The following is a 13,848-nucleotide window of genomic DNA, read 5'->3' as shown; positions in this document are numbered from 1 at the left end:
GATCACAGGGCTAGGTGGGAAGCCACGAGAGACTCACACTAGCGTGCCAGTGTCCGGTGTGCAACTGAGCCGCGCCAGATGCAGTAAACCCAGGGCACGCTCTGCAGGGAGGGCTGCGGCACGGCTCCCTTCCTCCGGAGAGCAGAGGTCAGACAGAGCCAGGGGAGGGGCCTCACCTGTAATGAACCGGTCCAGCGGCATCACAGGAGCAACGTGAGGCGTTGCTTGCGTGACCAGGAGATTTACCAGCTCTTGCTTAAAGTTTTTCAGTGTAAGCAGCGCTCTTGCAACAAGGCCACCCATGGAATGACCAACTATTGCCACGCTTTGGGGGGCAAATTCTTGGCCCTGTTGAAGAAATCACCACAGCACAATTAATTAGAACTGTAATAAAATACTACATAGTTCACTTTGCAAATGAGCAACTTAACAGGAAAATTAAACTCTCTCTAAGTCTTCTATCATTTGACACAGAAACCCATCTTTCATGCAGTTTTAATACACAAACTAAAACTGCTCAATACATACTTCGTGTGCTGCCATTTTCACAGAATGGCTTTCTGAACAAAATCCATATACTTGTCTAGCAAATCATGTTTATACCATTTGCTATTAGAGTCTACAGGATAGTAGAATCAGATTATTTGTATAAAACTGAGAACAGCACAAAAAATGCCCCAAAATTATAGTTGTCATAGCAACGTACCATCATGTCATGTGGGTATCTCATCTATCACTGCTTTATATCCTGCATCTCCTGTATTATTTCTCTACTCTGAGTTTGGGCTTAAAAATAAAATCACATTCCCAATACTTACTAGCTATAAAAATTTTTAAATCAGTACTGCTTTTCAAATAATCCTTTGTTTCCAGCACTCTCCTCAGTCCCACCACGAGTTCAGCTTATCACTCCACACTGACCCTGCTTTTGCCTCCACTGTGGCTTCGCCCTAAGAAAGGAATGAACACAGCGGGGGCAGCCACTGCCCTCAGAACAGACTACACGCCCGAGTGCGCACCTCGAGGTCGGAGGCGTCCACCACTCCTACATGGTCAGTGTGGCTCGCCGCAGGCGCCGCACAGCAGCACAGACTCAGGGGAACCTCGGGGTCTCCAGCTGGAACTGGGGGTATACCAGACAGGGGCGGCAAGGAGATCAGCACCCTGGGACAGCCTGGGGGACCGAGTCTCTAGGGAGCCTCCCTGGCAGGCAGCACCCTCGGCTGACACAGGAATTCAACGCAAAGTGACTGCTCTCTGACAGAACTTCTGCAAGATTACACCAGTTCTCTCAGGGCTTTCCCCCATCGTGCCATTTCCCTTTGCTGGTCTTTCTTTGTATTACTTCCCCACAATAAATCACAACCATGAATGTAATCACAGGCTGAGCCCTGGGCTCCTCCCGACCAATCATCAAACCTGGGGAGGGGTGCCCACAGGGGGTCTGAGCGGAAGCCAACGCTGACACCTGTGCTGTGACACCTACCCTCTTCAGCCTTCCAAGTCCAAAACACAGCCGTTCTTCCCACTTTCTTCTTGCATTGGTGTTTTCCTTCTCCAATGGCTCACTCTCACCCACCTCTAAATACACTGTGTTCTCTTAAAAATAAAAGCAGAGGCCGGGGAGATAGCTCATTGGCGGAAGCGCCTGCCTGGCAAAAATACAAGCAACTCTTAACTCTCTTTCCCCTTGGGGACCACATTTTTCTCTACATATCTTCACAGCAAATTCTTCAGAAACCACGATCTGCACAACCCTTGCTGTCCCTGTAGACTCTGCTTCCGCACACCCTTTAATCCATCCTTATCAGGGCTCACCGCAAGGTGCCACAAGATGGCTCCTGCTGAGGAACCGGGAACCACACAGTCAGTGTGTAACCCCCGCCCTGCTCGGCCTGGCAGCAACGCAGGGCAGAGCACTTGCTCCTTCGCTCTGTGGCGCTTGCTCTGCTTCCCTGACAGCAGGCCCTGCCTCCCCTCTGGCCTTCCGGGAAGCTCCATCTCTGCTGCTGGGTTCTTTTCATCTTGTCTCCTACGGTGGAGAGGCCAGGCCTTTGAAGTCTCCTTGTCACTATCACTGCAGACTCTGTCAGTCACCGCTCTCCGTCTCATGGCTGTGAGTTCACCTGCATCCTGTCTAACTCCAGGTGATTATCTCCGCACTGCCCTCTTCTCCAGAACGGCAGCCTTGAACTCTCCATACACAAGAGCCACCCTTGGAAAAACTGCGTCTCACAACAAACCTGTTTAAGCTCTTGGCTCTGCCAAATGCTACGGTCTTTCTTCCTTCATTGAAGAACAATCCAGTCTCTTCAGCTGTGCAGCCAAAAACTTCAGGCCATCCTTAGCTCTCCTCTTGTTCCACTCTGATCTGCCAACAAATCTTACTGCTTCAATCTTTTTTTTGTACCAGGAATCAAGCTCAGGATCTCGCACTTGCCAGGGAGGCGCCGTGCCACTGAGCTAGTCTGAGCACTTCAGCTCCTTCTGACTTGTCTTAAGCCTCCGCTGTCTCTTGCCTGAGCTGCTACCCTCCCGTTCTCTCTGCTTCCACTTTATGTCTTCAGTCCATCCTCCAAAGCAGCGAGAGTGGTGCTGTGAAATAAGGGCAGGACACGCCCTTACACTAAAGCCTCTTACAGCTTAACATATTTAAGTAAAAGGCAAAAACCCTTAAAACTGCCTGTGTGTCCACAATCTGTCCATCTCCCCGCATGTCCACCAACTCACACAGCCTGGTCCAGTGCTTCCAGTGCCCTGGTATGCTGGCCCGTGAACCCGTTCCTTATGCACAGGCGTTTCCCTGTATTTAAGTGGTCCATTCGCTCATGCCCTCAGTATGCACCAGGCCATACATAAAGGAGTCTCCCCGGGTGCCTTTACGCGTGCCTCCAGCCTCTGCCCAAGGCTGCCATCCCCCTCTCTGGCCTCGTTTTCCGGGTGCCTCCAGCCCCTGCCCATGGCTGCCACCTCCCCCTCTGCCTTGTTTTCCGCACTGGCACCTTAACCACATGAGACGATGTGTGGTCTCATTTATTATGCTCACCTACCTCTCCCCACAACCATGCGAGTCCCACAGGCTTGGGCTCTGGCTTTGCTCACCACCGTGCTAATTCAGACTCACGTCGGGGTGAGGCCTCTCGGCCAGGAGCCTCCTCCCCAGCCCACACCAAGCCTATCCTGTCTAGGTGACCCAGCTGTCCTCCCTCCAACTCCTGTCTTATTTGCTTGTAGCACAACTCTTCCTTTTTAAAATATCTCAATTTAAAAAGTTTGCTTATTTTAATATACAGACACTAGAAAAAAAATAAAAGAAAAAATAGAGAAAAGAAAAAACTACCTACTGTATGCCTAGTGTGTAACACTGAAGATTCAGTTTATTATGAATTACACTTACAGGAAATAAACCTAGTCTACGGCCATACCACCCTGAACATGCCCGATCTCATCTGATCTAGGAAGCTAAGCAAGGTCGGGCCTGGTTAGTACTTGGATGGGAGGAAATAAACCTATGTGATCACATCTTTTTTAACCAATAAATACTTTTTCAGATATATAAAAGGCTACTTACTACTCAGGCTAGAGGGGATTACTACCAGCACTACTTCGTTTAGTTCTTTTTTATTGCATTAAATCATGCAATAATTAGGTCTCACTATGCTGCTCAGACTCATAGTGATCTCACTATGCCGCTCAGACTCATAGTGATCCTCCTGTCTCAGCCTCCCCAGTGCTGGGATTACAGGCATGCGCCACCATGCTCGGTCTTGGTGGCCGGCTCAGCATGCCTGGGGGTGGACCAATGCAGCACACACCGGGGATAGAACCCCAGTCTCTGCGCTTGCCTAAGCACGTGCTTAGCCTGCTGAGCTATCTCACTGGCCCTGATATTTTAATACTGAATGAACGTCAAGTATAGTGTTCTGTATATCCAAATAAGTTATGCTGGCTAACACTGTCCAAGACTTCTATATCCTGACCTCCTTGGATCTGTAGACTGAAGTCTCCAACTCTGCGGAATCACCCATTTCCTTCAGCTGTTAGTTTTTGCTTCATGCACTTGGAAGTTCTGATTAGACACACACTTGGAACCATCTATTTTCTGGAAATGTTCCCTTTATCCCTGACAATATACTTTGCCCTGGGATGTTTTAATATTAATTTAGCCATACACCATACTAGTTTTTATGTGACCCATGTTTTGTATTTTCTCCTGTTCAATTACTTAGACCACTGGGACATTCATATTTAAAGTGGCCTTTGCTTTCTAGACTTTAGAGCAGAATTTTAGCATAGTTGAGTGCATACTGCTTTTATAAACAGTCTGACAAATATGCCCGTTAGCTGGAAAGTTTAGTTCATCTAGAAGTAATGTCATTATTTATATATGTTGAACACTACCATTTTTTGTTTTCTATTTGTTCTGTCTGTTGTTTGTTCTTTCCTCCCTGTGGACTCTGTGTGTTTTTAACATTATAGTAAGAACACTTAGTTATGAAATTCTAACAAAAAATCTATTAACTACAGATATACTGTTGTACAACATACACTTCTAGAACTTATTATCTTGCATAACTGAAACTTTATAACCATACAGTTGTCTATGACTGCTGCACCACTTTGCCCTGTAGCTGTACACAGTAATTCTGATACCTTCACGTCCTCACCAACGTGTGTGTGTGTGTGTGTGTGCACGCGCGCGTTAAGTAGCCATGCTGACCTGGTTTTTTTGGCAGTATGTCTCTGGATTTGGTTTTGGGAAGGCTGGCTGTTTGTGACAATGTGCCACAGAGACGGTGCTGTGTCACTTTCAGTGCAGTGCACCTGAGGGGCCCGATGGGGCAGCATCTTCCTGCGGTGACAACAGCTTGGCTGAGACCTGTGCTAGCAGGCACGGAGCAACTGCGATGTGTCTTCTCACACCAAAAGGTTGTCCTTTCCCCTTTAGAAGTGAAACTCTGAGGCTAGGAATATCTTGCTTGTCTTCAAATGTCCCCCCGCCTCAGCACTCAGCCACGGATCTTGTAAGCAGCGGTTACTGCACCGCTTCCCTAGTACTAAGCTTCCATTTCCCTCTTTCCTCCTTTTGGAGACAAAACTACGAGCCTGTGCTCCTCTGATACTACAGTATCTTTATTTTTCCTCATTTTTGAAGGATATGAGGTTCAGGCTGGGAACACCCCTGCACACATGCACACACCCCTTTATCAAGTCCTTTGATAAAGGTTACTGTTGTTTTTGGCTTTCCTTACATTTGATGAAAAGCCAGTAGTTTTTATTCTTTTTTCCTGTAGGTAATGGATCTTCCTCTATTGCTTCTGTATTTTCTCTTTACTTTGGCTTCAGCAGCTTGACTATGTATACTAAGGTCTGACTTTCCTGTGTCTGTCGTGGGCGGCATGCGGTGCGTCTGTGGGTTGCAGATCCAGGAGCTGTTCCTTCTCTGAATATATTGCCTCCCTATTTCTCTTTCCTTTTCTTCCAGGGTTTGAACTACTTATGTGTTAGACTGTCTCATGGGTTCTGAGTCTGTCTTGTCATCTGTGCTTCCATCTAATTAGTCTTACAGTTGTGGGTTCAAACCCGGTGGTCTCTTTAGTAATGTCCAATCTCATTTACGTCTGTCTAGTGCGCTTCCCGTTCCTGATATGCACTGCTTCCATCCTAGGTTTTCCTTTTCACTTTGCTAGTTGTTTCCACGTCCGCTGAGACTCCCCGCCTATCCCTTTGTTGTGTGTACATTCCATATTAAACCCTTAACTCTCATATGTTTGAGGCTCACCTTGAAGCACTGTTAGGGTGGACACTATAGCATCCCTGCTCTACATTGTGTCACTTACGGAGTCCTGACCAAGTAGACTATGTTCAGCAAGTCCTTCTCTAGAATTAGAATGCTTGGTCCTGGAATCATGCAGCTCTGAAATCTGAATGTGGCCTTTGACTCCACAGCAGCTGTCTTCTCCTGGACTTGCACAGTGACATGCCAAGGGCGGATCGGTCCGCTTGACTGAGGATTTTTAGTTCATCCTCGATAGTGTTTGAAATTGCTAGCATAGAATGATTCTCAGTGTGTTTTACTGGTCTTTTAGATTTTTTAAAAAATGTATTTGGTACAGGGCCCAACTGTAGCTCAGATTCACAGTGATCCTCCGGCTTCTAGCCTTCCTAGCACTGAGATTACAGGCATGTACCATCATGCCTAGTCTCAGTGGCTGGCTCAGCGTGGCACCAGAGACTGAACCCCAGTCCCTGCACATGCCTAAGCCGGCGCTTAGTCTGCTGAACTATCTCGCTGGCTAGATTTCTTTAAAGACATATATTCCCTTTCCACCCCCTCCCCTTTTCTTTTAAGACAAGATCTGCTATGTAGCCCAGGTTGGCCTTGAACTCATTACTCCCCCGTCTCAGCCTCTCGAGTACTGGGATACAGATGTGCAGCACCAGCCCAGCTGCTTCAGGTCTTCTTCTATCCCACCCCAGGCAGCCAGCTCAGCAGTCCCAAGTTCCAATTCTCTGCCTTCTTAAGCTCAGTTGGAACTCTCGGCTTTCAGGGATGATAGTCCCTTGCTGCATGTGGTCCAACACCTGGGACTAGCAATCTACTCAAGTGCCCCTACTGAGTCACACAGCTGGACACCGGTCTCTGCTGAGGAAGCATTAGGAAATGCATCACGCTTCCAATTTATGTAGAAAGCTAAAACAATTTTTTCTCAAATTTATAAGAATGGTTTACTAAAATTCCAATTTAAATTTGAAATCATCCACTTAGATCAAGGCAATATACTCAAAATACAACGTGTGTTGTATACAACTGTGTCCTCTTCTACTTTTCATATAAATAAATGCATTATCTAAAATAGAGTGAGTTCCTTAATATTGATAGAAAATACATCTTTAAAAATACAGTGAGTTTCCAAATAAACAGCTACCTGGCTGTGCCACGCTGGCCTCTTACCTTGTAAAGTCTAAGAATGGCCTTGATGCACTCATGCACGAACATGGTCTGCTTCTGCAGGCTCCCACCGTACAGGGCCACCAGCTCCTCATTGAAGTTCACACTGAAGAAGTCGAAGTGGTACTTGAAGTCAATGTCTTCTGCTTTCCTGAGCGCAATGGAGCCAATAGAACGAACTGCAGGGAAAGAAGTGCAGAACAAACAAAATACTCTGAGGCTGCATCTGTTCTTGTTTCAAAATCTCCTCAGAAATAGACTTCAATATGGACATGAACTTATTAGAGGTCAATGGTCATTAATAGTGCTAATTTAGAAGCACACACTAACCTCGTGGCTATATGCCTCAAATACAGTTAAATGTGCCCTAAATGTTTTAACATAAGTAAGTATAAAGCGAACAGGCTGCTCACTCTCTCCCTGCTCTCCTTCGGCAGGAACTGTAGGAGCTAGGAGGGTAAGGATACTCTGAGGAATAAGAAAGGCATTTCATCACACTTACTGAGGACTTTAAGGAGCCACTCACAGGAAATGTCAGCTCCCATTTGGCTTACACAGACTGTACTGTTCCTTATCTAGAGCCCTCCAGTTTTCTCATCTCGCTTAGATAAGAACTCACAGCGTTTCCCCAGGTTACATGCCATAGTCCATGGCTGCTTTACCACTTTCTTCTCACTCTTCCCTCCACATAGTGGCCTGAAGGCACTCAGCGTCTTACTGCCTTAGGGCCTTTCCTGACCACCTCCTCTAACCCAGGCATCCCTTGGCCTTGTGCATCCTCTATCTCCTCAAGTTTCCTTTCTCGCTGTAACATTATTGACATGCTTGTCAGGCGGCTATCTTTTCAATGAGAATACTGCTTGACCAGAAAGGGGCTTCCTGTGGCTCAGGCTGCTCTGGATCTCTAGTACAGCACGTGTGGTGCAGCGGGCACACAGAGCCTCTCCACTGGCGCATGGGCCAGCTCGCCGCAGCAGGCCCTCAGCAGCCAAGCATGCAGGTTTAATCACAGTGTTGGCACTTGTGATCAGTAAGTGGTCTGGCTTGCAGTTCTGGCACTCCACTTCGAAAGGGTTCGCCATCCGTGCCGGGTACCTACATCAGTGCGTGGGTCAGGATAGGCAACCATAAATGTCTGCTAGATGAATAGACACATCCACAAATATAGCACATGTTGGAACAGTTCTAGTCTCATCACGTAACAAGTCTAATCATTTACTAAGGAATCAAATTTTAGTTTAAAATAAAATGACTTTTGCTCTTATGACCAAAACTATTGCACATCTTCTCTAAGACAAAAATGAACTTGGAATTGGCACCTACAACTCTCCTACCTTCATATTCTGTGGCTCTTTCTGTACTTCTAGATCCACCTTAAATAGCTGCAGAAGAAAACATTGTCCTTTGTGCTGGGCATCATATGGGCCGCTAGTCTATCTCTCTGACCTCGGCTCCAGATTCTATTCTGTGCACAAGCCATCTCTAACATAAGCCTCTCTCTCCTGTTGATTTCCAAACACTGGCATAATTATTTATCCGCCCCTCCCCACTCTGCAGCTCTTCTCCTCTTTGTACTTCTCAAATGTACCTCCTCTCAGGGAAGGGGTCGCATGCGTGGGCCTCCTGCGTCCCGACGCTGTGCTGTCAGTGCTCCTTACCGAATCTCCCAGATGTCGGGCTGGCTCTCAGCACCTACCTTGCTTGTAACTTCCAGCATTGCCAGGGAGGAAGAGAACTGGAATTCCTGTCAAAGGGAGGACTCTGTATTCTTCAGCATAGGACCCTTCTCCATAAAGGTACAGCTCATAGGCTGGATATCGCTTGGCCAGTTTATTCGGAAGTTCTATTTTCTAAAGCAAAAATAAAGGAATGTTCACTTTCATCCCTTTAAATAACACAATTTGGCCACAATGTATGCAATTCTAAATTTTATTACTCTGAAACAGTGTAACATAAAAAACCACTAATGATAAAAACACTTAATGCATAGTTTATTCACATAGAGAATTATTCTGGAACTATGAGAATTTGAACCAGGTAGTCTTCAGAAAAGCATGAAATAGGAGCACCTAAAATTCTAAGAAACGAAAGTTAGTCCCTGACGATGACAAAGAAGCACTAGTGTATGTCAGCAAGCATACATTAACATAATTGGAAATACATTTAGTTTAGAATCAGGATCGATTATACTTAAAAATGAGAGAAAGCTTTCCATGTGCAAATCAATTATCTTTTGCCATTTTAGGCTATTTTGCAATATCTCTTCTTTTACTCAGACCCAACTACGTATTCCAGCTGGTGCAACTTTAAAGGAAGGGTGTCTGACAACACAGCTTTCTGAGCTTCCAACTGAGTGTGCTTTCAGCTGCAGTGTGCTTCATAAACACACTGGGCTTCCCAGCTACGTCCTGATGAGGGCTCGTGTGCTCGTCCCGTGAAGGTTCCAACGCATTGGTGTGGTTCAGCTCTCAGGGACTAGGGACTTGGTTGTAGCAACCCTTAACCTACTCTGCAATTCCTATTACTGTACACAAAACAGCTAGCTCGCCAAGTAAAGTTTTTCCATTTACTATACATTAGGTCTTAACCCAATCTCCAAAGGGCAGACATTCACAAGAGGTGGCAAAATAAAAACTCATTGCTTCTTCTTTAAAAAAAAAAAAAATAGAAACAATTGAAAATAAAACAATTACACGGTACACAGAGAATTAAGTAGATACCAATAGATTAATGATCCAGTGCTATTTACACGTGTAGTATGGGCTTGATGAAAAATTTTAACTACTGGATGTTTTGAAACATTCAGAGCTGGTTGGTGGCACATGCCTGTAATCCCAGCATTTGGAAGGCTGAAGTAGGATTACTTTGAGTTCGAGGCCAGCCTGAACTGCATAGTAAGATTCTATATCAAAAACCAAAAAGCTGTAAATGCTGTCAATGACTACAGACAGACCTCGCTGTTCAGAAAAGCAATTATGACCACCCATGTACATACTGAGTATTTCTCCGAGAAAGCCACAGCAGTCTGTGCCAATGACACCATGGCAATGACTATGGTGGCTTTCTGTGTCAACTGCTGAAGACTGTGGTGGTGAGCCTGGGCTCAGCACACGTGGGTCCTAGACAGTTCTTAATGCAGCCCCATCAGACCGTAAACATTTAACATTATTGCATCATTGTTAGTGGCACTTTCCATGACTTCAGTGGTGCAGTGCTCGGGCATGCACGGTGTCGGGGACAATAGAACGCTGTGTAGAGAAGGGCACAGTGCTCACTGTGGCTCCAGTGTCACCACGCAGTCAGTGGAATGGAGACCCGAGTCTATCAGACATGCTGTGTACTTGTGTGACTTGGCTGGTAAAGCGCAGCAACTACCAGCAAGTGTTTCAACCTCCCTAAACACATGTAGGTATAGTGCAGCTCCATCTTCAGCCGACATAAATACCCACTTTGAATTTTGAGATGCAATGTACAGTTGCGATCAGACATTCCAGAAAAAATTGGTAACATCTTTTAATTTTTTTAAAAAAATCATTTTTTAAATTAATCAATCAATTAATTAATTAGGCACAGGGTCTCACTACACACCTTGGACTCTTAGTGATCCTCCTGTCTCAGCCTCCCCAGCACTGGGATTACAGGCGATTGCTACCATGCCCAGTTCCAGGCCAGCTCAGCATGTGGTACCAGGGATCAAACTCAGGTCCTCGCCCTTGCCAGGCAGGCGCTTAGAATGCTGACCTATCTCCTCAGCCCTGAGCACATCTCTTTGCTAGACTTGTCTGAGACTGATCTGCCCAGAGGAAAAGATCCCTCAGCGCACAGTCATGCTTACACATGCCATTGCTGATTGGCAGTGTGTGCCTGTGTGAGTAACTATCTTCAGGAATGAAGCATACAAAAAGTTAAATTAGACCAAAACTTTTTGATGAGCCCTTTGCGAACTCACTAAGAATTCTCAGACCAGACACTGAGCACCTTCACAAACACAAGGTGGACTATGCATCACTCAGGTTTTCCACAGCTGGACACAGCACCTAACCCTCATAATGTAGCCCTTTGGAGCGTAAGATTAATTTTATCATCAAAGTGTAATATTGCTATTGATGAATTATTAATTTTAATGTTATGAGTTTATTATATTAAACAGTGAGTACTTACTGGGGAAAAAATCACAAAAATAATTAGTTTTTATTATTTATTCAATACCTATAAAAAAGCATCAAAATCTTCAACATCAACTTATTTTTCATGTACAAAGTGTAAAAAAGAATATCAGAAATAAATTTACATGTGAACTACAATGAAAATAGCAATGGCATTCTACCAAAGAAATACTCTTTACTTCAATGAATACACCTAAGGCAGTCTGCATGCATGACAACAGCATGTTCTGGGGGCTTGGCAGAGAGCTCAGCAGCACAAGTGTCTGCCTGGCAAGTACAAGGTCCTGAGTTCGATCCCTGGTATATCCCACCCTCCCCCAAAAAACCCAAAAACCACAGCATGTTCCACACACGTGCACCACTTACACTGACAGCACATGTGTTCTGCATTCGTAGCCTTCTTATAGGACACATTTGACATCTCAGTGGTCTTGATGTTCTATTAAGAGGTTCTCACTATATTATACAGTATGTAGTTACCAGGAACAAAAAAAATCAATAAATAAAATCTTAATATGCAATGTGCGTTTAGAACATATGTCAACATTTTCATATCCCTTGTGTATTTCCTTACAAACCCTAAAAGCTAACATCAGAAATAAGTTCCTATATGAACTCCAATGAAAATACCAGTAGAACTCTATCACAAAAATAAGTTTCGCTTTAACTGACAGCTTTCCTATGTGGCATTCTTGCTGCCTTTCCTTTTTGTCAGGAGCTCCCTACTGTACAATACAACATGCACTTAGCAGGGAAATAACACGTCAGTAAAATAAACTATCAGACTTAAACTAGACATCAACATTATCATATCAATAGTATGTATCCTTATAAAAACCTAAAAGATAACAGAAATAAAAATCTATGTGAACTACAGTGTAAACACAAACGGAAGTCTACTATAGATATAAGCTTTGCTTCAACTGTCACACCCAAGGCAGTCTTTATACGTCTTTACAGGGTCCTGCTACACAGCTTGGACTTGCAGTCCCCTGTCTCAACCTCCTCAGCACTGAGATTACAGGCCTGTGCCACCATGCCCAGCTTTGGTGGCTGGCACAGTGTGCCCAGGGTTCTGGGGCCGGCACAGCTTTGTGATACCGGAGATCAAACCCAGGTCCTTGTACTTGACAGGCAGGTGCTCAGACCACCGAGCTATCTCCCCAGGCCTGTTATACCTTTTAATTGTGAATTCAAACTCCAAAAGTTCAATTTCCAAAATTAACCAAAACAAGAAAAAAAATTATCTACGCAAACACGGTTTCATAGTTCAGACAAAGAGCTCTGTTCACACTTTCCCTAGAGTAGTCCTTGGGACTTCAGTCTTGCTGGACAGAATCTCCTTGCTACATCCTACTAAACACACACCTTCCAGGTTTTCTCCCTGCATAGGTATATGTTAAAGGCTTCAGAGAGGGACCGGAGAGATAGCTCAGTAGAATAAGCACTTGCCTGGCAAGTGCAAGGTCCTGAGTTCAATCCCCGGTACCACAAAAAAAAAAAAAAAAAAAAAAAAAAAAGGCTTCAGAGAAATCCTTTAAAATCTATTTTCTTTTTTTTATAACTTAAGGGGCCGGGGAGATGGCTCAGTGGCATAAGCGCTTCCCTGGCAAGCGCAAGGGCCTGAGTTCAATCCCCAGTTCCGCAAGAAGAAAAAAAAAAAAAATGAAATTTTTTATAACTTACACAAGCTGTTTTCAAATTTGTTCTTGTGTATTTTAAAATTCAAGATTCAAAAAAAAAAGGAGCTGGCCCACCGTCCCTGGCCTTCCACCGCTCTCCTCCTCTGCCTGAGAAGGCTGCCCACCCGGCCAGGTGGAGCGCTTCCAGAAACAGTCTCCACTCACACAGGCGGGTCCGCTTCCACAGCCTGCTTCCCTTCCACACCACGGCAATGGATCTCACTACTGCTCACGCAGGTGTCCCGTGTCTGCCCCCTTCCTGCGTGCTGTGGACAGCCGCAGGCTTGCTTCCGCACTTCATGAACTACATACACGTTTTGCGCACCAAGTTCACTGCCTCTTCTGCATGCCTTTGAACACGAGACAAATGTGGAGATGCTCTCCTCTGTGAAGAGCCTCACGCGCTCTCTCTCACAGTAAAGTTATAACATGTCCACAGTACTGTGACAACATACAACACTCCTGCCTCCCTGGTTGTATTACAAATTGAAGGTCCAAGCGCTGATTTACCACTAATTCTCTCTCATACTAAATGTCAGGTAAACCTGGCACTGAGCAGTCATTCAACAAATGACTTGCTAGGCTGGGCATGGTGGCACACACACCTGTAATCCCAGCACTAGGGAGGTTGAGACAGGAGGGATCATTGTGATTTTGAGGCCAGCCTGGGCTACAAAGTGAGTTCCAAGCCAGCTTGAACTGTACGGTGAGACCCTTTCTCAAAAAGACCAAAAAAAAAAAAAAAAAGACTTGCTGTATAAATATCTCCCTAACAAAACACAATTCATATTTTTAATATCAACATTTCCTTTCAGAGAGCATTATGTCACTCATATGAAGACAGACAAATTACTTTGAGTGAAAACAACTGAGGTGTTTCTCCTCAAATTCTACAATTTGCCCGAAACCTGGTGCTGCCTAGTAAAAATCCCGCCTTGCTATGGAACAGGCAGTGCTGCATCTTCAACAAGTAGAAAAGGAAGAGCAAACCAAACTCAGAGATGCCCATCACCTGAGGAATGGTTGAGAAAGATGTGGTATTTTTACA

The 13,848-nt window shown here is 45.1% G+C and overlaps 1 protein-coding gene across 1 annotated transcript in view; it reads right to left on the bottom strand.

Moving 5' to 3' along the window:
- Pgap1 (post-GPI attachment to proteins 1) overlaps positions 1-13,848 on the bottom strand; it is a 71,593-nt gene that overhangs the window by 53,094 nt on the left and 4,651 nt on the right. Inside the window, exons 2-4 of the mRNA XM_004628609.2 lie at positions 8,649-8,802; positions 6,956-7,131; positions 177-348 (exon numbers count right to left, since the gene is read on the bottom strand). Coding sequence (XP_004628666.1) covers positions 177-348; positions 6,956-7,131; positions 8,649-8,802 — 502 coding nt within the window. The remainder of the gene's footprint in view (positions 1-176; positions 349-6,955; positions 7,132-8,648; positions 8,803-13,848) is intronic.

This window comes from Octodon degus, unplaced genomic scaffold (assembly GCF_000260255.1).
Source record: "Octodon degus isolate 3935 unplaced genomic scaffold, OctDeg1.0 scaffold00025, whole genome shotgun sequence".
In the NCBI taxonomy this organism is placed as follows: domain Eukaryota; kingdom Metazoa; phylum Chordata; class Mammalia; order Rodentia; family Octodontidae; genus Octodon; species Octodon degus.
The sequence above is the reverse complement of the archived record's forward strand: the minus strand, read 5'-3'. Positions and strand labels throughout refer to the sequence as shown.